Source organism: Phascolarctos cinereus, unplaced genomic scaffold (assembly GCF_003287225.1).
Source record: "Phascolarctos cinereus isolate Bilbo 61053 unplaced genomic scaffold, phaCin_HiC Scaffold_726;HRSCAF=1367, whole genome shotgun sequence".
Classification (NCBI taxonomy): domain Eukaryota; kingdom Metazoa; phylum Chordata; class Mammalia; order Diprotodontia; family Phascolarctidae; genus Phascolarctos; species Phascolarctos cinereus.
Window position 1 is genome coordinate 311,493,240 of NW_027556098.1, and position 23,519 is coordinate 311,516,758.

Below are 23,519 nucleotides of genomic sequence, written 5' to 3' on the forward strand. Positions count from 1 at the left end.
TACTGGCCTTCTACCTCCAGTGCTCTCTTGCCGCTCACTTGCCTCTCACTCCCCCTGGCTTCCTTCAGGACTCATCTCAGATCTCACCTTCTGCTGGAGGCCTTTCCAGGTCTGCCACCTTCCCCTCTGAGATGATCTTTTATCTACCTAGTTGTTCACACGTCATCTCCCCCATTAGAACTGGAGCTCTTTGCTTGCTTCTATCTGTATTTCGAATGCTTAGCACAGTGTTTAGCGTGTAGTAAGCACTTAATATATGCGTATCAACTGACTGACTGACTGATCTGTCTGGGATGGGCTTCCTCAAGGTAGTGGGGAGCACACACTTCAGTGGGAGTCTTGAAGTAGAGGCCAGATGGCCACTTGTGCTATTTTAAGTGGTCTGCAGTGTTCATTCAAGTTCTAGACCATTTGATTCTGTCATTGAGTTATGGCCTGGAGGAACCTGCCCCTCATGCTGAGAGTGGTAGTGGGGGGAAGGAATGGGCATGAAGTTATTGAGGGTGAAGTGAAAGAGAATTGTTCCTTCCTCAAGTCCTTGTCTGTTTGAAAATGAAGGCAGTAGAAGGTTATGGGCATCCAAGGTGTGTGTGTATGTATGCACATGTACACATGCTGTGTACATGTGCATGCATGCGTGTGCATCTGCATGTGCATCTGCATGTGCATGTACACACATGTGTGTGTGTGTGTGTGTGTGTGTGTGTGTGTGTGTGTGTGATGGGGGGAAGTATGCATGTGTGGGAGTAGAGGTGGGGAATAGACTGGGGAATTTAGATTCTTCCTCTTTGACCTTACCCTTTTCTTCTGTAAGGGTTGGCTTCAATGGTATTTACTGTATCATTGAACGTATTTGTCCAAGGTTGGGGGGAAATACTGTGGTCCATCTCTCTATATATGTCTATTATGATACTGTGACAATTCACCTAGCCTGACCCCTTCTTTCCTCTGGTAGGAGAGGAAGCAGCGAACAGATCTTCGGACAAACTTGGCAAATGAGATGGAGCGTGTGAGGCGGGCCCATGATCGGGAGCTGGAGACCATGCGGCGGGACCTGGAAAGGCAGCTCAGTGAAATCCAGCTCAAGCACCGAGAGCAGGTGAGTGAGGGGACCCACTCTGGAGACTCGGGGGCAGAGGAAACATCCTCTCACATTGCAGTGCAGAGCTGGAGAGTTATTGGCACTTGCCTGATTGAAGGTAACGGCAGAATTGTATCTAGAGGAATTGGTTCTGAGCCTGCTCTGTCTACTTTGGGGCCAGGAGCTTTTCTGTCAAGTGGTTTCAGAATACTCAGCCCTGCTCTCCCCGTACGTGTAGAGGCCTGGAGGCAGAGGTTTTGCTTCTCTTCTACCCCGTTGGAAATAGGGTGTGATGCTCTTTGGGAGCATAGTAGAAGGGAGATGAGTGGGAGGAGGGGCCATCAGGTAAGGTCGGGAACTCCAATATCCTAATTACCCACCCCCGAGCTTCGCCTCACTCCTTATGTCCCTGGCATCTTTATTTCCATCTGACCTTCTGTATAGGAAAGGAAGTTCCGGGATCTAGAAGCAGAACTGGAAAGCAGAACTAAAGAGATTCAGGCCAGACTGACCCAGCTGGACCTGCAGGTGAGCACCTTGTGGAGGGGAGAGCACGGGGTGCAGGTCAGTATTCCCAGTGTGCCTTGGTTCTGGCCCTGCCCTTCCTAATTTGGGAAGCCCTGAGAGGCAGCGGAGGCCAGAGTCCCTGTCGTCCCTTTAATCCCATCACAGGAGGACACCATCAGAAAGAAGAAGCAGCAGCTTCTAGATGTAGAGAAGCAGATTGCCCTGGAGAGAGAGGTCTGTGTTACTCCATCTTTAGTCTCTCTCCTTTCCTCTTTTTCCTCCTTTTCCTCTTCTCTCTATTTCTCTCCCTCCCTCATTCTTTCTGGTCCAGTCCAGAACACTGGGATTAGACACCAAAATGGAAATGACTTTCCATATGGGATGGACACTAGGTGGTCATGGCTGTGGTGGGGAAGGGAACAAGCCCTGTGGGACCACTCTGACTTAGAAGCAGCAGAAAAACATGTCTCCTTTTTGCTCTTTCCCCTCTCCTATCGTACTTTCCTGCATCCTGCCTTCTAGGAGTGTGACTTTTCCCCAGTTCTCCTCTGCCTTTTCTCTACTTTGGCCTCTAGAAGGTTCAACTTTCCTTGTGCCTTCAGGAAGCCACATCCACCCACCAGCAGCTAGAGGAAGCGAGGAAGGAGCAAGCCCACCTGGTGGAGTCCACGCGGCAGCTGCGCCAGACCCTCGAGGAGCTGCGATCACGGAAGGCTGAGCTGGAGTCCCAGGTGGAAGTGCTTCAGGCCCGCAGTCAGAGGCTGCAGAGACGGATCAGGTGGGAGCTCTGGGATGCCCTAGCCTGGCTAGGTGGGCACAGCCAGCCGTTGGTTGCGACATCTTGCTTGTGTGCCATTAGCATGGAAATGAAACAAGGTTATGTAGACTCTGACTGCTGGCCTCTTGGGTCCATGGGGGCAGTGAGGTATTCAAACTGATAGGACAATTACTGCTCTTGTTTCCCAAGGAGTGTGTTGGGGTGGTGGTGTGTAGGATTCCCCAGTCTTCACTCAGGAGCCCTGGGAAAGAAATGAGGGAAGGGAATAGGGAATAAATATTTATATAGCACCTACTATGTTCCAGGCACTGTAAGAAGTGCTTTACAACGATTGTCTCATTTGAGAGATAGGTGCTATTATTATCCCCATTTCAAAGATGAGGAAACTGAGGCTAATAAAGTGACTTGCCCAGGGGTTCACAAAGCTCTTAGGCCAGATTAGAATTCAAGTCTTCTTGACTCCAGTCCCAGTGCTTTATCTGCTGCACCACCTAGCTGTCTCCAGAAATGAGTCTGGAATGCCCCAGCTCCCACTTCCAACTCAGGGCTTATGGACTACAGGTGTGACCTAGGGACAAGACTTTATCATGATAAGTGTGTTGTGTTCGGTGTGGCAGTCAAGTGTTTGCTGAATGATGTGGGGACAGATGAACGTGTTATCAGCCTGTTGGTAACATGACTATGTCTCCCTTACCGTCTGTTACAGTGACTTGGAGGCTGAGGCCCAGAGGAAGCAGGATGTTTTGAATGAGCTGGCTGTTGAGGAGACTGTTGCCACTTCTCCACGTCGTGAAGGGGAGCTTCACCTGGAAGACCTGAGGAAGTCTGTTGGGATGGTGAGCCGAGGCCTGCTTTGGAGAAGGATGAAGAGCTTTGCTTAGGTCTGGAGAGTGCATTTGGAGGGACTGTGGCTCGGCTTTGTAGCCTTTAGATCGCTGAGCTTCTGCCTGGTCTGTGACCGTCATTGTGTTTTTCTCAGACCCTCTGGTACCTGTACCATCATACCTGCCTGACTTTTCCCCAGTTCTCAAGTCAAGGGATTTTGCCATTTGGTAGTGACTGTCTAATCTGGCTAGGCATTTTCTTGACTTAGCTACTCCCAAACAGGTCGAGATTCTGCAGGAGATTTGGCAAAGTAGGTGCTAGGGGGGTGTCAGGACCATTTCTGTCTCCAGATTGGTGATGTGGTGCCTTACTCTCCTGCTATTGATCCTTTCTGCTCTTTCCCTCTTAGACCCTCGATAAGGAGCTCCCTGCCACCAGCTCCCAGAACAATGAGGAAAGCACTCCCCGGTTGGATAAGTAAATATTGGGGGCATCCTTTTATGCTCTGTATGTAGTAGGTACTTAATAAATAGTCGTGGAAGGAATCACCTCAAAGGAAGTTTATCACTAGCAAGGCTGGGGATAGGGGTGGGCTCTCAGAAGAGGACCAAGGAAGTTTACTGGAAAGCTGCAGAGCTGTCCATGTTTTCATCGTTGGCATGCCAGGAGTTCGGAGACCAGCTATGTAAGGGAGAGCTTGGGTTTCTGCCCAGTAGCCTGGGGGCTTGCTCCATATAAGGTCAGGAAGGAAGGATTGATGACCCCTAATGGCAGTACCCTGCACATCGTAGTTATCTAGTGCTTAATGACGTGCTATGTAGGTCCTAGCGGCAGGGATGGGGAACCTGCAGCCATGAGGCCCCATGTGGCCACCCTGGTGGACCTAGCCCTTCTCCCTAGTGATTCTCTGTAAGCTGTCATCAGTCCCCGAGGCCGCATCTGCAGGAGCTCCTCTCAGTGACCTTGTACCAAGAGAATCTTATGGACCTGAAGGGCATTGGGAATTTGCATGAGAGCCTTTCATCTCTGACTCTCACTCATCCTGGCCTGTCTTCCCACAGTATCCGCCATTATCTCTCCTCTGAGGGCGTGTCGCTTCGCAGTGCCAAGGAATTCCTGGTCCAGCAGACACGCTCTATGAGGAAGCGCCAGACAGCTCTAAAAGCTGTCCAGCAGCAGTGGCGCCATGATGTAGCCACTGCCCAGGTGACATCTGAAGACTTGTCTAATTCCCATAACCTAGAAGATATCCGAAAGAACATAGAAGAGGTAAAAAGGCCTAAGGGTAAGGTGGGAAGGAAAGCAGAGATCCTTCCATCTGTAGGGTGGGACAAGAGGCTCTCAAGATCCAAAGGAAGGGGTGAGAAGAATCTTGGGGCCCCTCTGAACACTGGGTCAGGAGTATTTTCCCTGAGATGATCCTTCTAGATTCTAGGACAATGGTTTTGGGTGAGGATCAAGAGATTAGGCAAGCTAAAGCAGGCTTCCAAAGCATGGTAACATTGTCAGTGCATCTTCAAAAAATCTTTAAGTCTTTAAGAAAGATATCATGTTGATACTAGTGTATGGCTTTGAACATAACTGAGGCAGCTAGGGGGGCTTAGTGGCTAACAGTGCTGGATTTGGAGTTGGGAAGACCCAAGTTCAAATCCCGTCTCAGAGATGTATTAGCTGTGTGACCCTGAACAAGTCACTTAACTTCTATCTGCCTCAAACTTCCTTACCTCTAAAATGGGATAATAATAACACCTACCTCACAGGATTGTTGCGAAGATCAAATAAAATAACATGTTACAGCTCTTTGCAAACCTTAAAGTGCTATGTAAATGCTAGCACTTACTATTATTAGTATTATTATTATAACAGCCTTTAGCATAAGTTGATTCTGAGGCCCTTTCTTACAAAGAATACTTTTCAGTAGAAGTCACAGACTTAGCCCGATTGGTCAGACCATTTTGATGTTGCTGGCAATGCAGACCCCTTTGGGATATTTCCGTTCTCAATCAGAAGGCTGATGCTACAGTTTGCTTAAAACCAATAGCTTGTGATACAGTGTGGGTTAGAAAGGTGGGGAAGGAACCCTGTGGCTGACCAAATTTGGGCTGAGCACTTGGCATTGACAGAAAGGCTGGCATCCCGTGGGCTGCTTACTGTCAGGCTAATGAACACTGCCACCTCTTCCCGCTACCCATCTGCTCCCTCCCTTCACTGACACTGTTTCTCCCGGCCAGCTGCACTGCTCAGCACCCCGTTGCCAGTCTGATTCTCTCTCCCTTCTTTTTAACCTGACTGCAGGAGACGAAGAACTTGGATGAGATGAAGTCAGCCATGCGCAAGGGCCAAGTTCTACTGAAGAAAAAAGAGGAGAAGCTGAGTCAGCTGGAAAATTCTCTTCGGGAAGAGGTACAGGCCGTCAGGTTCATGCTCAGGGTAGAAGCTCTGTGAATGCATCTTCCTCTTGCTCAGATGACGTGGGTCGTATCTTCTGCCTTGGGGTAGTGGGGTCTAGGGGTGCAGGATTTGGAGAGATGGCATGGGAATACCTGGGCTGGGTTTTGAGATAGGTGAACGGAGGCATCATGCCTGGATCTGGAGTCAGAGGAGCAGAATTAGATTCCCAGCTTCCATACTTGCTAGCTCTGGGACCTCAGGGAGTTTATGTGGCCTCTCTTGACTTCAGTTTCCCCATTTGTAAAACAAGGGGATTGGATTAGATGGCTCCCTAAGGTTCCATGATTTTTAGGAGATAATGGTGGTCTCAGATATGGCTTTTGAGGCTGAGTGTACTTATGGGCCCAGCTGTACCTGCTTAGTGATTCTGAGCACACAGCAATCCTCCCCCCCCACCCCCCATTCGGACCTTCCTGTCAACCATGTCATCACAAAGAGATAATAACTGCCATCCATAGGGTCTTTGGAAAGGTGCTCTGTGCACACAGCTGTGCTGGTCTAAACCCCTGCTACTTTGCTGACCTGCCAGTGGCTAGATAGCCCTGAGGGTTTAGGTAAGAACCAGGGAAAAGGAGCTTCCAGGGGAAGAGGCAGGCCATCTTCTGGGTGAAGGGTGGGAATCAGGTATAGCCAGGATTAGTGGTAGGTGAGCTAGGTAGCTACCTGGGATGGTGCAGTGGATAGAGGACAGGACTTGGAGTCAGAAAGACTTGAGTTTGAATTCTGCCTCAGATACTTACTAACTGTATGACCCTGGGCAAGACACTTAACCTCTCTGTGCCTTGGTTTCCCCATCTATGAATTGAGGATAATGATAGCACCTACCACATAAGGTTGTTAAGAGGATCAAATGAGTTAGCTTATGGAAAGCACTTTGCAAACCTTAAAGCACTATAAAGAGGCTAGCTAATATTATATACTATTGTTATAAATGCAAATATTTTCACTGCCAGAGAATTCTGCTTTCTGTGGCCTTGTAGTTATTTGTTTTGGGTTAAGTTGTGTGTGTTAGCTATGGTGAAGGCTTAGTGTCTTCAGCAAGACAGTAACATATGAGTAACGGTTTGTATACCTGGGAAGGAGTCAGAGGGTTTGAGGGCAGGGGAAGGATCGGTGAAGATTTTTCAAATCTTATCCACAGGTACACAGATACTGGGGTCAGGTCCTTTCACTTAAGAGAGCAACTGATCCCATGTTGGCTACCCTTCCCATAGGTGTCCCAGTAGAATTGTCTTTTCAGGTCTCTTGTTGCCCTTAGAGCAATAAAGTGGTGTCCTCAGACCCCACTGGTTATGTGGGCAGGAGGCATTGGGTCCATAAGAAAGACAGGTCCTAACTGCCTCCTTCTCCAACTAGCTTTCAGATGAGGACACACTGAGAGGAGTTTCTTATAGGAAGATGGTAACATTTGATGTTAGTGATTTTGAAGACAGCAGGAGTGCAAGCCCTGAGACCTCTCCTCTGCCCCATGGTGAGTGGTGTTTGGCTGGGAATGGGGTGGTGACAAGGGTGGAGGAAAAGTCAAAGTATCTAGCAGCATTTATGAAGACTCGAGGGAAGGAAGGTTGAGTTGCCACTGTCCAGCCCTCAGCAGTACTGAGGTTTCTGTGAGTCACCGAGATTTGCTTCCTGGTTGAAGTCTTTCCTGTCCGGTTCCCAGCTTTTAGAATTTCTCCTCTGTTGGTTCTTGCCATCCAATAGGCAGAAACAGCTTTCACCTTGTCTGACCTCTCCACTTTTACCTCATCCTGGCATCTGGAGCATCGGCATCTGTCCTAGAGTCGTGGGCTCCATCCAGTCACAAGTGTGACTGAGCTTGGAGGGTTTTCTCTCTGGATGGACTTTGAGATTCCCACCAGGTCAAAAGCTGAAAAACAACTCCTGTTCATCTCTGCCTTCTTCCACAGACAGGAGGCCATCATGAGAAGCTCGAAACACTAGGTGATTTGGGGGTGGTCCCTGAATTCCTCCTTTACCACCAACATCTTTTCTTTTAGGGGATCCGGTGTCGACCATGCCTTTCCTCCAGCTCAACAAGATCCGGTACCTGAGCAGCTCTTTACAGAGAATCACCAATGAGCTCAATGGAGTCCTGAGCGTCTTGGGCACCCTCAACATCCAGCCGTCCCCTATCTTAACTTCAACACAAGTCCAGATGCCTTCCATGCCCTGCAAGACCACTCCCATCTCCTCTCACCCTTCCATGACCAGAGTTTCGGCACCTACCCCTTTGGCTCCCTCCACTGGTATCCCTCTTCCTACTCAGTGGGCCTGGGACCCTGGAGTAAGCTCTGGGCTCACCTCTTCAGTTGCTCAGTCAGTGGACAACTTTCTGGTGGAGAAGTGGCACAAATATTTCCCAGGTTAGTTTCTCCCAGGGCCCTGTTCCCAGTCTCCAGCTGATTCTCCCTACCTCACCCCTATTGATTGTATCTTCTTCATTGAATAGTTCCCTGGCTCATATAGGCAGTCCGTGGGCCTTTTGGTGAAAGAGATCATGTTGGTCTCAAAATGAAATGAATCTGGGAAATGGAAATTTTGGGAAGCTGTAGGACTTCATGGGTAGTTTGCCTGGAAGATGACCTGATGGAACGTTCCCACTGGATATTTGAGCTGGGAGGTCATCTATACCATCTCTAAGCAAGGATATCAAAAATGTCCCTGCTACCTTAGAGATATGAGTGCCTGGGGAATCTTCTCCCATTTCCCCATTGGAAAAAATGAAATATTTGGAAGTGAAATGGGAAAAGGCTTCCAGAAGAGGCAGCTAGATTAGGATGGGAGTACCAGTTCAGGTTGGGTCCCTGCCTTTCTGTAATTATTTTTTGATCTTTTTCAGCTGGAGTCCCATTACTTAGTGGCAGCCCAGCTCCTCTGGACAATAGGTTGGGCTATGTATCTGCCAGGTAAGCTTCCTGACCTCTTTTCTATAGTCATTGCTATGGATTTAGGCTCATTTCTTCCCAAGGGATGGGGCCTCTGGGGAAAAGCAGATCCAGTCTGTCTCCCAAAAAAGATGGGGAGAGGACCCCCATTAGCATGACTGCCCTCCCTGTCACATAGGTCTGGGTGATTTAACCCTATTCCACACCTGCTCCATCAACTTGCAGGGCAAGTTCCTACTGTCATTAAGAGAGGCATCCAGTGGGAGTAGCTCAGTAGGAGGAAATCCATTGGGAGAAGCCCAGATGCCAGAGCTTACCTGACCCATCTCCAAAGGCTTTCCATTAGAGAAATCTGTCTCATAACAGCTGGGCATGAAAGGTCAGCCCTGGAGTTGGACTCCTTCCTGTGCTTTTTAGCCTTTGGAGCCCAGCTCCCTTAGACAAGTCTCTGAGCTGTTGGCGTGCCCTGGTGCACCCTAGGTAATTGAAAAACAACATCTGGAGTGGGGAAATGAGAGGGCAGTTACTTAAGCCAATCATTATTTTCTCATTTCTTGTCCATCTTTCTTTGCCAGTTCTTCTGCACTGCTCTCCCTCCCCAGTCCCAGCCCCATACCTGCATTTTTCTCCGCACATTCCTTCTGCCCTCAAAAAACAATATTCTGGTTTGTTTCAGAAGGTGAGGTGGGGCGTGTGCCTGGGAGCGTCGGAGCACTTTGCTCCAGGGACTGGCAAAAAGTGGACATATAAGCAAATCTAGATCCAAGACATCAGTGCTCTCCTAAGGGAGGAATCTTCCTCTTTCCCCTCCATATTCCTGGAAAAAAAGATGCTGTTTGATGGGGAAGCTGAGAAGCAGTCAGGTCTTGTCAACTGAGGAGGCTTTGTGATGGAAAACAGATCCAGAAACTGGCAGCAGCTTCTAGCCAGATTGCCTATGCCTTTTTAAATTTCCCCTCACTGGGGCACAGAGGGGGAGCAGATGGGGCCTGGAATGGAGGGGTGGGAGCATCCAGGCTGAGATGATGTTTCTTTTCCACATTGAGCCCTGCAGTTTCATCTTCTTGCTTGGTTTCCATTTCCTTCCCTTCTTTCTCTCTTCTCTTTCTCTCCTCACCCCCGTGGCACCTGTGGGTCAGTGAGCAGCTCCGCCTGTTGCATCGCTCCCACTCCCAGATCTCTCAGAGCAGTGGTGCCAACTTTCAAGGCATGATTGAGTCCAATAGGAAGTGGCTAGAACACATGAAGAAGGACCCCAAGGTGTATCCTTTCAACTTAGCCCTCTGCCTTTATGTGTCTACATTTCTGGTGGGGGGAGGCTGGGATAATGGCATAGGCATAAAGGACGGGTGCTGCCTCTACCCCTGGGGCTTTGGTGGGGATCAGAGGGTGGTCTTCTTTCTCCTTTCCCACTTCCCATGATGTCCAGTCCCTCTCTATTTTTGCTCCAGCCAATCTCAGCTTTTCCTTCACAGTGTTACCAGACCCCTCTTCTCCACCACACCCAAGCCCTTGGTGACCTCAGGCCTGCTGCAGCTGGACCTGGATGAAAACCGCAAGCTGAAGGTGTATCGCTATTAAGGCCTCTGGGGCAGTAGGGCATAGGGCTCTCCAGGCATCCCTTTTCTTAGACCAAGTGCCTAAGGAGCTTCCTGCACTTTATTGTCCCTGATCCATCATTCCTCTGCTGTACAAGCCTTACCCTCTCAGGACTTTGGAGGAAGGCATAGGAGCAATGATGGGGTAGGGGGCAGTGGGAGGAATGTAGCAAGCCACACCCTCTGAGAACCCCATAGTGTATCCCAGATGGAAACATTTTGAGCTTCCATGGCCCATTAAGGCCTGCATTATCATGTCAGAGCAGATGAGACGAGACTGACAGCCCCAGTGGAGGAGGGGGTGGTGGAGCTGGACCCTTTCATGGATACCTGATGGCAGAAAGCCAAGAGAACCCCTTCAGGGAGTGGTCTAAGCCCTGCCAGTGAGCTGATTCTCTCCCTCAAGTCTCTAGGGTATTTTGGAGAGGTCCAGAGTAGCCAGTTTTGTGATTCTCGATGTACTGGGGGAGATCAGGGTGTGGATGAATCCCCTCTCCAAAGCATGTTCACCCCAGGACTTGGTGCTTCTTGGGGACTAGCTCTGTTCTGAATCTGTTTCCTTTGAGCTAATACCTCAGCAGTAGGGCACCAGGCCCTCTGTTTTTTATAATGACTCCTTTTTTGCCCAATGACTTGGGCTATCTCAGGTTTGTGGTCAGCTTTACAGAGCCTTTCCCTGAGGCTGATTGATGTGGGGTTCCAAGGAATGAGGCAACTATGAGTCTTCCCCCTGTCTTTGCTATGCTTACCGCATGTGACTGAGGGAATCATTTTCCACCTTTATCTCTGAGCTCCCACCAACAGAATGGCCCTATCCTTGGGCTTGGGGAAAGGAAGACTTTGGGAATCAGACTCCATGGAAGGATGCAGCAGGGGCAGACCTCTCTTGGGATCCCATTCCATGACCCTCAGGCATTAAGGTTATGGCTTCCCCCAAATAGACAGCTAGCCATTAGAAAAGTGAACGAGGTTGTCCTCAGCCTCATTGCAGTCATCTTTTCATTTCTCAGGTCACCTTGAGTATTTGTAGCCCTTGCTTTCCTCCTACCTTTTCTCACCAAGCTTGTTTGGATAAACACATTTGCATTTCAGCCAACATTCTTTTTCTCTCTTCCTGCCCCTCCCCTCTAATCTTTTGAGTTTTGCTGTAGACTGTGAGGTGTCTTGTACCCCCTTGAAGTCTCTGCATAAAGGGGTGGGGCAGGAGAGGAGCAGATGAGCAATCAGAGAGGGGGTCTGGAGCCATCTTGGCCCTGGGGAGAGGGTTCCCTGCAGGTCCCCTTCAATCAGCTGGCAGACAGATGGTCTCCTTGATGGGGTTTGGTGGGGACTTCCGTTGAGTTTGGCTCTCTGTTTGGAGGAAGTCTAAGGCTGTGGAGTTGTGTTTAGCACTCCTCAGCAGGGAAACCAGCCTCTCATCATCTTTTTTCATGGAGCAGAAACCTGGGGAGTGGGTTGCTTTTTAGCCCCTCCCCCACCCCCCCAGGCACTACACTGAGGCACAAGCCCCTCCTCTCAGAGGAGTCCCTTTTGTTACTTGACTGATGCTGTGTGGTTTAGGAATGGCTCCTGTGTGCTTAACAACTGTGGTGACAATCCGGCTTGTCTTGCCCCGTGTTTTGTATATCAATTAAACCTCCACGGGTCATTTTTCTACAGCTCGGTAGTGTGGATGGTGTTTCTTTCTCTGTCGTCTCCTCCTTCTTCGGAGTGCTGGGATGAAGGGTGGGTTGACAGCGTGACTCCGCCATCTTGGTACTTCCTCTGCTTCTTAGGAAGTGGTAGAATTCTTGTGCCACTTTGACTCCTGGAGCTGTGGTCTGGCCCAATTCCCCAGTTCTCTGGGGGAGAGACATGAGCTGACCTCTGACTGAGGCTAGGAATTCCCCCGTCTTTTGAAACAAATGTGAGCCCAGAGAAACTGCTCCTGCCTGGGGCGTCTAGAAAAGACTGGGGGGCCTGCCCAGCTGTGAGGTCCTTGAAGGGCCAAGGGGAGCTTGGGTTGAATAGCTTGTGGTTAGTTGAATTAGCTCACCCTCCCCAGAGGACTTCTGCTGTAATTATGTCCTAAAGCTGTCCTTTGGGTCCCCAGGATCCCCATCATTCATAAATGCCCTTACTCAGTGTATTCACCTGTGCAAGCTGCTATGGAGGTTACATAGTTGGAGAAGGCATGGTTCCTGCCGTTAGGGTATGATATGTACACACAGCCCAAGGCTGCAGGATGTTTTGAAGCTCTCTAAGGGGTTGGAATGGTGGGCTAAAATGAAGATGAAATTTGATCTGAATAAATATAAAGTCCTGCACTTGGGTTAAAAACCAAAATCAATTGTGCAAGTAGCGAAGAGGTGAGACCTGGCATTGGTTTATGGGGAAAGGACCTGGGAGTTTAAGTTGACTGCTAACAGAATACAAACGGGCAGCATGATACCAAAGTCAGAAAGGCTAATTTGGTCTTAGGTTGCATTAATAGAAGGCATAGTGTCTAGAATAATGAGGGTGCTGGTTTTCCTTTACTCTGCCAGTGAGAGCACATTTGGAGTTTTGTGTTTAGTTATGGGAACCACATTTAAAGAGACACATTATTAAATGAGCATGTTCAGAGATGGGCCAGAAAGGGGCTGAGCAGGACTCAGAATCTTTAAAGGACAGTTGAAAGAACTGGAGGGAGCTCTGGGCTTGGAGTCAGGAAGAGCCGTGTTAAAAACATACCTGGCACTTACTAGCTATGTGACCCTGGGCAGATCTCTTAACTTTTGTTTGACTTAGTTTCCTCAACTGTAAACTGGGGATAATAAGAGCACTTGCCTCTCAGGATTGATGTGTGAGGTATTTGTAAAGGGCTTAGCGCAGTGCCTGGCACACAGGTGGGCAATAGAAATAAAAACGCTTATTCCCTTCCGCCTTAGGGAAAATCTAAGTGGGGAACATAGTAGGCTTAAAATATTTGAAAGGCTGTCGTAGAGAAGAGGGAACGGATTATAACTCTTTGTGGCCACAGAATAGCGCTAGGCACAGCAGGTGAAAGTTACAAGGAGGCCGATTTCAGTTCAAAATAAGGAAAACCTTTTTTCTGAGCCGTCCACCCTGGCCTCGAGGACTACCTTGGCTGTCATCTCCCTATCCCTAGAAGCGTTCAGGAAGAGGCTGGATGAGCCCAGGGATGGATTAATTGGGAAACTGGATGTGATGGCTTTTAAATTCCTTTCCATTTCTTAGGATTTGCTGATTCAATAAATGCCCTGTGAGTGGTACAGACAATAAATGTTCGAGAATTTCAGGGTGATTGACAATCCAACTCCCACATTTGTCTCCTTTAGTCCCCTCTGCCTCTTGTAAGATGGGACCCCAAGTGAATACTTCCTAAGCATGTAGCAAGTATAGATTTCTTACTAGGAGGGTCAAGGGTACGTGTGTGTGTGTGTGTGTGTGTGTGTGTGTGTGTGTAGAAGGGACTTGATAAGGAGGAAAAAGTTAACTATAGTCCTAAGGTATATGATTCTGTCATAGAATTGATCAAGAATGCTTAGGCTCTCAGCCTTAGTTACTGCGTCCAAATATTTTGGGTTTGCTTAGGGCACGTTTCTAGAGCCATGCTCTGGGCAACTCTCCCTATTCTAAAAAATATTCTGACAATGACTTTTGTCCCTGGAGTGTCACTTGAGTGCCTCAGAGTGGTGCTAGATTCTGAGGCCAGTGGGGAAGACAGACAGAATACTGAGTCTATCTGGTGTGGTACAGTAGACCAGATATACTGGAATTGGAGTCAGCAGACCTGGGTTGGAATCCTGATTTCTTCATTTGCCCCATTTTCCTCACCTGTGAAATGAGGGGTAAGATTAGCTAGCCCCTAAGATCTCTTCCAGCTCTGAATCTGTGATCCAAGGATGCTCTGGAAACAGACTCCTGAGGAGCACCACTACTAGGTCTGCCATGTGACAAATGGCACTGAGGGGACCCTTTTAATAGTGGGCAAACCCCACTTCTCACCCAGAGGCTGTAGAGCTACTTGCTCCCTATTCTTCTGGCAAGTTTTTTTTTTTAAACTAGACCTGTCGTGGCTAATTCAGAATTACACTTTGCATGTATAATGGGTATCATTTTTTTCTTGCCTTCTCGGTGGGTGGGGGAGGGAGATAATGTGGAACTAAAAATAAAATTAAAATGAAAAAATAAACTAAACCTGTGATTCCATCAGTGTAAGGTGTTCCTGGTGAGGAACTTCCTCTGTCCATGGGATTTGGCACCTGCTTTATGATTCCAAGGGTTGCCTGGGGTATTGAGAAGTTAGATGCCTTTCCCAGGGTCACACAGTTAGCATGAGTCAGAAGCAGGGCTTGCATGCAGGTCTTCCTGACTGAGATCAGCTTTCCACACCTTTTTAAAAAAATTTGAAATATATGTATTTTTAACACCTCAGGTGTTAACAATGTTAGAGCTGGAAGGAAGAAGCTTTAAGCATCCTCGAGTTCAGGAATTCTTAACCTGGAGTCTGGGAATTGGCTTCTAATTTAATCATTTACTTCAGTATAATTGGGGGTGTTTGGTAATTCTATGTATTTTGTTTTATGCATTTAAAAACATTTTTCTTAGAAAGGGATCCATCACTTATGATGAAAAATGCTCTCCCTCTCCAGAGAAAGAACTGATGGAGCCTGAATGCAGGTGGAAGGAAACCTTTTCTTTATTTTTTGGTCTTTCACAACACGACTAACATGGAAATATGTTTTGCATGACTGCACATGTATAACCAGTATCAAATAATTTACTTTCTCAATGGAAGGGGGGAAGGGAGAGAATTTGGAACTCAAACATTTTTAAAAATGAATGTTAAAAATTAATTTTTACATGTAATTGGGGAAAGAATAAAATATTAAATTAAATATAAAGGAGTCCATCCACAGGCTTTACTAGGTTGCCAAAGGGGTCTAGGAGCTCCTGCTCTGGTTCAGTTCCCTAATTTTAGAGGTAAGGAGAACAAGGCTTAGGTTAAAGTACTTATCCAAGGTCACATAGGGTACTGAGCAATGTCTAGGATTACGCTTATGGAGTGACAGATGAGGAAACTGAGGATCAGAAAAGGTAATGTGATTTGTTCAAGGTCACATTGTCCACTAAATACTGACAGATTTGGAGTTAGAATCTGGGTCTCCTAGCTTCTGGTCCAGTGCAGTTTTCATTAATTGGCAATGTTTTTAGGGTAGTTCACTCTGTCATGTCCTACTTTTACCTCCCCTCCTTGCCGAAAGCCCCTACCAGCCAAAAGCAGACAGCTGCATTTCCCAAAAGCTATTTGGCATTGCCTTCCTCCACTTTCCCCTTAAATATAAAAATAACCCTGAAAAGTCCTAGGCTGCCAAAGTTACAGTGGATTTTTTTCCCCTGTTTCAGTGGAGCAACCTGCATGCATCCTCAAATTAGTAGCAACAAATTTTCAGGGAAACCCAACGCAGATGATCATATGTTATGGATCTGCACCCAAAAAGGCAGAATTTTAAAATTCTATTCCATTCTTCCCTAAGCTGTCCCAGCTCTCGTGCTAAATAGGGGCAGTGTTTGCTATCCCCTGATATATTCTGGCCCAGTTTTTTGTGTGCCAACTGTTTGGAAAGGTCTCTTGTAGGCTGGGTCAAGAGGGTCAGATCCCAGATAAGGACAGATCCCAAATAAGGACATGCTTTCCAGGAGTGGGACTGAGTTGGGTTTGTGAGCTGGGGCAGTAAGAACTTAGTAGGTTTGTAAGAGGACCGTTTAGGGGGAAAAAGCAGTTTTGCTCTCTGCCAGAGGGTATATGTGAATGTATGGAACCTCCGAGGCCATCTAGGCGATCCTATACTGAGCAAGGGACTCCTTCACAGAGCTGGAACTAGAAATTCTGATACCGGGGCAAATTCAGTAGGTGGCATGCAGCGGGGTGCAGGGTGTCTGAGTATGCCCACTTCTCTGTTTGGTTGATCGAGAGGCGTAGACAGGTCATGGAAGTTGACAAGGTTGAAGATATAGGAATGTTTGAAGGGCCTGGGGTTAGGGTGGAGAAAAAGACTGTGAGGCTAGTACTGAACTTATTGGGAAGAAGAAAAAGGAACTCAGAAGTGCATAGATGTCAGTACTAAGGAGTTAGGTAGGATCGAGAGAACTTTAAAGGTGATTGCTAGGTGAAAAAGTGGAGGTCATGTTTGAAAGGGCACTGGAGTGCAGGGGGTACATCAGCTCTTCCTCCTGGACCTGTGTGTCCACGCTTGGGAGAGAAGGAGTAGTTGTATTTGGAGACGACGTCAAGCGCTGTGGCATCTTCAAGAGTGATCGAGCAAGCAAGGGGTTTCAGTGGAGCCTCAGAAGATGGAAGGAATGTGAAAGAGATGTGGGATCGTCGACTTGGAACTAGAACTGACCTTAGAAGTCTTTTTGTCTAACTCATTTTATAGATAAGGACATTTTATAAGGGGGGGAGAGAGAGAGAAAGAGAGAGAGTTACCTTGTGAATGGCCTCAAACAGTGAGTGGCTTCAAAGAGTTCCCCTAAATCTAAATTCGGCACTTTCCAGGGTACCGCAATAGCACAAGGATGCAGAGGGCATAGTGGAAGAGGGAATGGAGAGTGGGAGAGAACTACTGGTGAGTTGGTTGGGAGAGATAGGGTGGCAGCCATCGTCCCACATGGAGAGGCTACTTGGTGGGATGGCTCCATGGGGGAGGGATTTAATGGCTGTGCCCCTACAACATACCTAATGGGTGGTCTTCCAAACTGCTTGCAGATCTCCAGTTGAGGAGAAACCAGATTCCTTTATTATTATTTTTAAAATAGTTATTCCCCCATTACGTGTTAAAATAATTTTTGACATTTTAAAAAAAGTTTTGAGTTCAACCCAATTTCTTTAGAAGCAGCCTTTTCCACTTTTTGGACTAATTGTTAGGAAGTTTTTCATGATATGAGGAAAGTGAGCAGGCAGTGAATGAGTAAGAAGCACTTACTATGTGCCAGGAACTAGGCAAAGCTCTAGGAATACAAATACAGGCAAAGGGAAAGGACCTGCCTTCAAGGAGCTTACATTTTAATGGGGCAAGACAATGCTGGAGGGAGCTGAAAGTGGGGAGGAGAGGGAATGGTGATGTTCAAGGGGCCTTGGTGGCTAATTCTGTAGAGTCAAGCAGATCTGGGAGAGGAATGAAGCGTAGCCAGCCGGGGCTCATCCCCACAGTGAGGGCCCCTAGATGGAACTCAATAATGGGGTGGTGAGGTCAGCATGACCCAGGGGTATTCAGGATGAGAGTCCCTGTGTGCTGGGGGAAGCTCCAGGGTGAGAAGGCAGCTTAGCAATGATGGGGAAGTCTGGGAGAGCCTGTGTCTCATTCTCTGCAGCTTCCACCCTTTGCTCCTTCTCTCCCTCTGGGGTCAAGCAGCACAAGTCCAATCCCTCTTCTATATGCCTGCTGTTCAAGGACATTCTGGATAGTTGTCTTCTGGCCAAACAACCCCAGCTCCCTCAGCTAATGCACGCGTAACCTGCTCTTGAGATCCTTCATCAGCCTGGCTGCAGCCAATTAAATCCTGCCTGCCTTTTAAAAGTCAGCACAGGTGAGGAGCAAGTATTCCACACGCACTTCCTGAGCAGAGAATGCTGGGGGCAGGCTGTGGGGAACGCAGAAGCAGTACCACTATACCTCACATAACATTTCTCTCGCTAACATTGTTTCCCCACCTAAAATCATGAATACATTTTAACCAGACATTCATCATGATGTCTTGAAATCAAGCTCCTTCTGCTCCAAGGTCATTGTGCTGGTGGTTGTCCATTTACCAGTATGGCAATCAAATAAATGTTTATTAAGCACCAGCTATGTACCAGGCACTGTGGGAAGTAAAGGAGATACAAAGATAATAATAAAAAAGTACCTGCCCTCAAGGAGCTTACATTCTCATCATTCTATTTATAACATTGGTTCTCTTGAGCTACCCACCTCTAGGAACGTTTTTTGCCTAAAAAAACCTTTTTTTCTCCCCAGAATCATTTGCTTGTTTAAGATAAAGACTCTAAAATCAAAGGAGGGCAGATTAAAAGGAGTTTGTAATCTAAGGGGAGGGGCATTGCTTAAGGGAATTTGGGGAATAAATTGGGCCCTACTAACTCTAAATATGACAAGAACCCAGAGAAGGGAGTAATCAGTGTGTACTGGAATAGTTCGGAAAGGTGCCTTGGTGATGATGAGATTTGAACTGGGCCCTGAAAGATGGGTAGGACTTAGGCAGGTATGAAAGGGGACGTGGTACATAGAGGTGCTCAGAAAGATTCAATTCAATTCAGTGCAAGAAAAAAACAAACAAAAACCCCTACTGTGTACAAGGTGCTGTTTTACCATGTCTGACCTCACAATGACTCTCTTTTAGAACTTTTTTTTTTTTTTATAAAGGCATTGGGGTTAAGTGACTTGCCCAGGGTCACACAGCTAGTGTCATGTGTTTGGTCTGAGGCCTGATTGAATTCAGGTCCTCCTGACTTCAGGGCCGGTGCTCTATCCACTTCGTCACCTAGCTGTCCCTCTTTTAGAACTCTTGATCCTCTTTCTTCAATCAAATGACTATAAGGTTGTCATTTAATGCTCTCTACAATGTGGCTCCCACATACCTTTCTATTCTTATTTCATAATATTCTGCTTAATGCACTCTGCAATCCACTCAGACTGGCCCATTAGCTTTTCTGTCTCCAGCCTATTCCACTGATGAAGATCCCACTTTCCAGTCTATGCATTCATGTGACTTTCTGTCTTTTCTCAAGGAAGTTTGTGGTGGTGTCAAAGGGGATATCTAGTGTTATAGAAAGACAACTAGATTGGAGTTAGGAGTCCCAGGTTCTTGTTCTGGCTCTGCTAACTAGCTGTGTAACTTGAAGCAAGCCACTACCTTCTGGACCTCAGTTCCTCAGTCTATAAAATGGAGGGCAGAGTGTGTGTGTGTGTGTGTGTGTGTGTGTGTGTGTGTGTGTGTGTGTGTGGTGGACTAGAGTTATACAGTTCCTTCCAGCTCAAATATTCCATGAATCTAGTGCTGACTGAGTGTTGTCATTCTGCGCCCCCTCTCCCCAGCCCTACCCTGCCCCACTTGGTGAGTCCAGGTCAGCTTCAATTTACAAATGGATTGGGTTCCAAAAGTTCATTTGAATATTGGTTATTTGGTATCTATCAATTAATACATATTTTTAAAGTGCCTAATATGTGCCCTAGCTCTGTGCTAAGTTCTGGGGATAGAAAAAGGGTCTAGAATATATTTCCCTCCCAAAAATAACATTGGAAATGGTGTTTAAGTCCGAGGCCAATCCACAAAAACATTTAATTTACCACACAAGTGAAATAGTACTTAGTAATCCTGAGCCCAGGAGTTGGTGGTGGTGGAGAAGGAGGAAGAGGAGGAGGAGGAGGAGAGAAACAAGGAGGGAGGGAGGGAGGGAATGGCAGAAACAGGCCTGGCTTTGGTAGCTTTAGTGGATGGGTAAAGAAGGGTGATCTGGCACTCTGAGTGCAGTAGTGTTAGTGGAGGACTTTGGTAACAGTTGGGAGGAGGTCAGGGGAAAGGGGTTCCCTTATCAGTAACTCCAAGAGCAATCTCAGGGGATCAAAGGGTAGTGTCATGGGATGCTGCATGGCTATGCTGCTCAATATGCAGAGAATCACAAAAATCCCCAAATCTTAAGAGTTGCAAGGGCCTTCCAGCGCAGTGGCCTTCTGGTCCAAACTGTACCCATATAAGAATGTCCTCTATAGCATTTCCATGGAAAGCTGCTTTAAGACTTTCAGTGATAAGGGAACACACTACCTCCTAAGGCGGTTTACTTAGATTTTTCTTTCATGAGCCCAAACCTGCTTTTCTACAACTTTCACTCACTGTTCTTGGTCCTGCCCCCTGGGGCCAGGCAAAGTATAATCACTCTTTCAAATGATAGCCCTTCAAATACTCAAAGAAGACTGTCATCCCTCTTTCAATTCAAACCTCTTCAGCTCCCTCAACCAATCTCCATGGTCTTCAGTCCCCTTACCACAGGAGTCACCTTGTTCTGGGGATAAAAATTAAAAACAAAAAGTGAGGCCCTGTTGTCAAGGAGCTTACACTCTAATAGGGCAAGACAACACTGAAGGGAGCTGAATGGTACTGGGAGTGGGGAGTGGGGTGGGGGGAGGGGAGATAAGGTATTACACAGGGACTGGTGGTGAAGTGCAAGGAGGATATGGTGGCAAAGTCCTTAGAATCAATTCATTTCCCTCCATTTGTACTGCTTGGTTTCTACAGCACCACTGCGGTTCTCACTGCCCCTGCTCCCCCACCCATCAACTCATTGTCAGGAATCTCATCAAGGAGAATGCTTCAGTTTCAGTATTTACAGCTCTTCAGTACCCTCAGTTGCTTCTGTCCATCTGATTGGAGAGCTGAAGCTTGAAGCAAAAACAAACAAACCAACAAACAACAACAATGGAAAAAAAAAGCCAAACTCCAAAGCCTCCCTTAAAAAGAGGTCCCAGAAGCCCAGTGAACTCTTCATTCCTCATTAGCAGCAGTGCAGCGCCCAGGATTGAACACAATCCTCTAGATGTATTTGACCAGGGTGAAGAATTGGAAACTGAGGTGAACATCAGTTGGAGAATGATTGAACAAGTTGTGGTATGTGAATGTGATGGAATGCTACTGTGTTGTAAGAAATGAAAAAGGGATGATTTCAGAAAAACCTGAGAAGATTCCTGTGAACTGATGCAAAGTGAATTGAGCATAATTAGGAGAACATTGTACACAATACCAGCAATGTTTTACAGACTGTGAAAGATTTAGTAACTCTGATCAATGCAATGCTCCATGACAGTTCCAAAGGACTCAATGAAAAATGCCATCCACCTCCAGATATAGAACCAATGCATTCAGAGTGCAGATTAAAGTTTATTATCCCCCCTTTCTTTATTTGTCTTGCTCCCCTCCCAACATGGCTAATTTGGACCTGGGGGGAAAAGATGTCTCTGACCAAGATAGAGTCCACAGATACTGTCACTTCCCTTATTTTAGGAGGTACCTCTTTTAAATGAAGCCTGAGGTAGAATGAACTTTTTTTTGGTCGTGTATTTCCATGACATCACTCATATCAAGTTCAAACTCGATAAACTTTTATTAAGCACCTGCTAGGTGCCTAGGCACTGGGGATACAGTGACAAAAATTAATCAATCCATATCATCAAGGACTTTACATGGTATTGAAGCATTATAACACTTACACAAATAAATAGATACAGAACACGTACCAAGTAATTTCAAGAGGGATGGGAGTGGGCAGGGATCAGGAGAAACCTCCTGTAGGAGGGGGCACCAGAGCTCTGCTCTAAAGAAAGCCAGGGGGTCCTGTGAGGGGCAGATGAGCAGGGAATGCATCCCTGACATCAGGGACATATCAATGCAAAGCTGCAGAGGCAGGAGATGGCATTTTGTGTCTGGAGAATAGCTAAGCAGGTCTGGAATAGAAAACAATGTGAAATAAGACTGGGAAGGCTATTGGGAACTCGATTGTGGAGGGCTTTGAATGCCACACTGAGAAGTTTGTATTTTATCCCAGGAGTAATAGGGAAATTTAAGCTTTTTAAGTATGGGTGGTTAGATTTGTGTATTTGGGATAGCAATTTGGAGCTATGTGGAAGATGTCTGGGAGAAGGGAGAGACTTAAGGCAGGGAAACAAATTAGGAGGCTATTGCAATAGTCCAGGTTATAAAGGCTGAATTAGAGTAACAACTGTGTTAGAGGAGAGAAGAGGACAGATGGAAGTAGCATTAATAAGACAATATTTAAATGGTTATAGGATTCGAGAAAGGGAGAACAGTCAAGGATGGCCCCGAGGTTGTGAAATAATTATTGGTCACATTGTAGAGAGCAGTTTCAGTTGAGTGGCAGAGTTGGAAGCCATATTTCAAGTGAATGAGAAATAAGTTGGGGTGGAGGTAGGGAAGAATGGAAACAGTTAATCCTTTCTGTGAAAGAGAAGAGAGAGATACAGGGTGATTGTTTGAAGGAATGACAATGAAAAGTGAAGATTTTTTTTTAAAGAATGATGAGACCTGGGTATATAGGCATCAGTAAAGGAGACAGTAGACAAGGTCAGATTTGAGGATGATACAAAGAAAAGAAAGGATGGAGGGTGGAACACACCTGGAGAAGATATAAAGGGATTGGATCAAGAGCACAAGCATCAAGATGATGGCCTTGGCCAGGAGAAGGCTCCACTTCAGAAGGGATTGGAGCAAAAGAGAAGGAGGGGGGATGATGAAGAAAGACCTTGAGGTGTGGAGTGGAAGAAGAGAGGGAGTTTGTGATGTGGTCTTGCTTTTTTTAGGGAGTAGGGGAGGAGGTGGCATAGGAGATATGTGGAGAAAGTAGAGAGTGTGATATTCAATCAGGAAAGAATAAAAAGCTGCCACATAGCAATGACAGTCTGATTCCCTTAAATTTATAGTGAACTCAGTTAAAATGGTTAATTGACTATCTCTAGGAACATTAGAGTGGCATGTGAACAAAAATGAAGAAGGCAAATTCCATGAGTAACCCAGGATTAAGGTTGGGTAAGGCATGGCTTATTATGGGACAAGGGGGCAAAAAATTCAAGGGCAGCTGACAGTGTATGGTTGAACTAGTCAACCACAGGGTCAAGATTCTGAAGGGAGGGAAAGGACATCAGAGCAGGGCTGATGGAATGGGAGAACAGGAGATTGCAGGTCCTGGTGAGGATGAAAAATGGATTATAGGTGCTGCTCTAACAGCAGCACCCTCTTAGTTCAGGTTCAATATGGGAACAAAATGAGACACTTGCAAGTCATTGAACATTTGTCAAAAGAAGAGGTATATTTTGCCCTAAAATAGCAAAATTACACAACAAGAATATAGTGGCTCTCTGGACTGGCCCCTCTTGACTCCCTCTTGAAGCAGGTCTGATCAGTAAGTCATCAGGATATGGTGACTCAAGTGAGAGGCTCTGACTACACTGGCTGGGACCTTTTATGCCTCCAGACCAGGAAGCTGCATCAGGAAAATGAGGTAGGTCCTAATGATCTCCTAGAAGACTTTCCACCATTTAAATGACCAGACTGTCTTCCTGTCATGGGGAGTACTAAGGGAATGAAAAGAGGGAAAAGGGAAAAAACAAACAAAACACAGATGTAGAGCAATACAAAAGCCAGAAGTGCTAGGCCTTTCTTCTTTAGAAGGACCAAGTCTCAAGTCTTCTACTGGACATTCCTTCTAGCATGGGCATTATTACGAATGGGTGTAGGAATGATGAGGCAGAGAGATTGAAGAATAGGAGACTGTGGCTGCAAAGAGAAATTTCAGATTTCTGAATAATGGAGATAGAACAATTATGGGTGATGGTCAGATTAGG

The 23,519-nt window shown here is 46.7% G+C and overlaps 1 protein-coding gene across 10 annotated transcripts in view; it reads left to right on the plus strand.

Moving 5' to 3' along the window:
* Positions 1 to 22,943, plus strand: part of CEP164 (centrosomal protein 164) — an 87,644-nt gene extending 64,701 nt beyond the window's left edge. For 4 of the 10 annotated variants that reach the window (XM_078156868.1, XM_078156869.1, XM_078156871.1 and 1 more), the window contains 12 exons: positions 956 to 1,099; positions 1,526 to 1,609; positions 1,754 to 1,822; positions 2,191 to 2,366; positions 3,073 to 3,202; positions 3,601 to 3,668; positions 4,253 to 4,460; positions 5,487 to 5,594; positions 6,999 to 7,113; positions 7,640 to 8,005; positions 8,482 to 8,548; positions 9,667 to 9,996. In XM_078156868.1, coding sequence (XP_078012994.1) covers positions 956 to 1,099; positions 1,526 to 1,609; positions 1,754 to 1,822; positions 2,191 to 2,366; positions 3,073 to 3,202; positions 3,601 to 3,668; positions 4,253 to 4,460; positions 5,487 to 5,594; positions 6,999 to 7,113; positions 7,640 to 8,005; positions 8,482 to 8,548; positions 9,667 to 9,949 — 1,818 coding nt within the window. In that variant the 3' untranslated portion in view covers positions 9,950 to 9,996. The other 6 variants (XM_020989671.2, XM_020989676.2, XM_020989672.2 and 3 more) reach the window with 5 other exon arrangements.
* Positions 22,944 to 23,519: the final 576 nt, after the last annotated feature.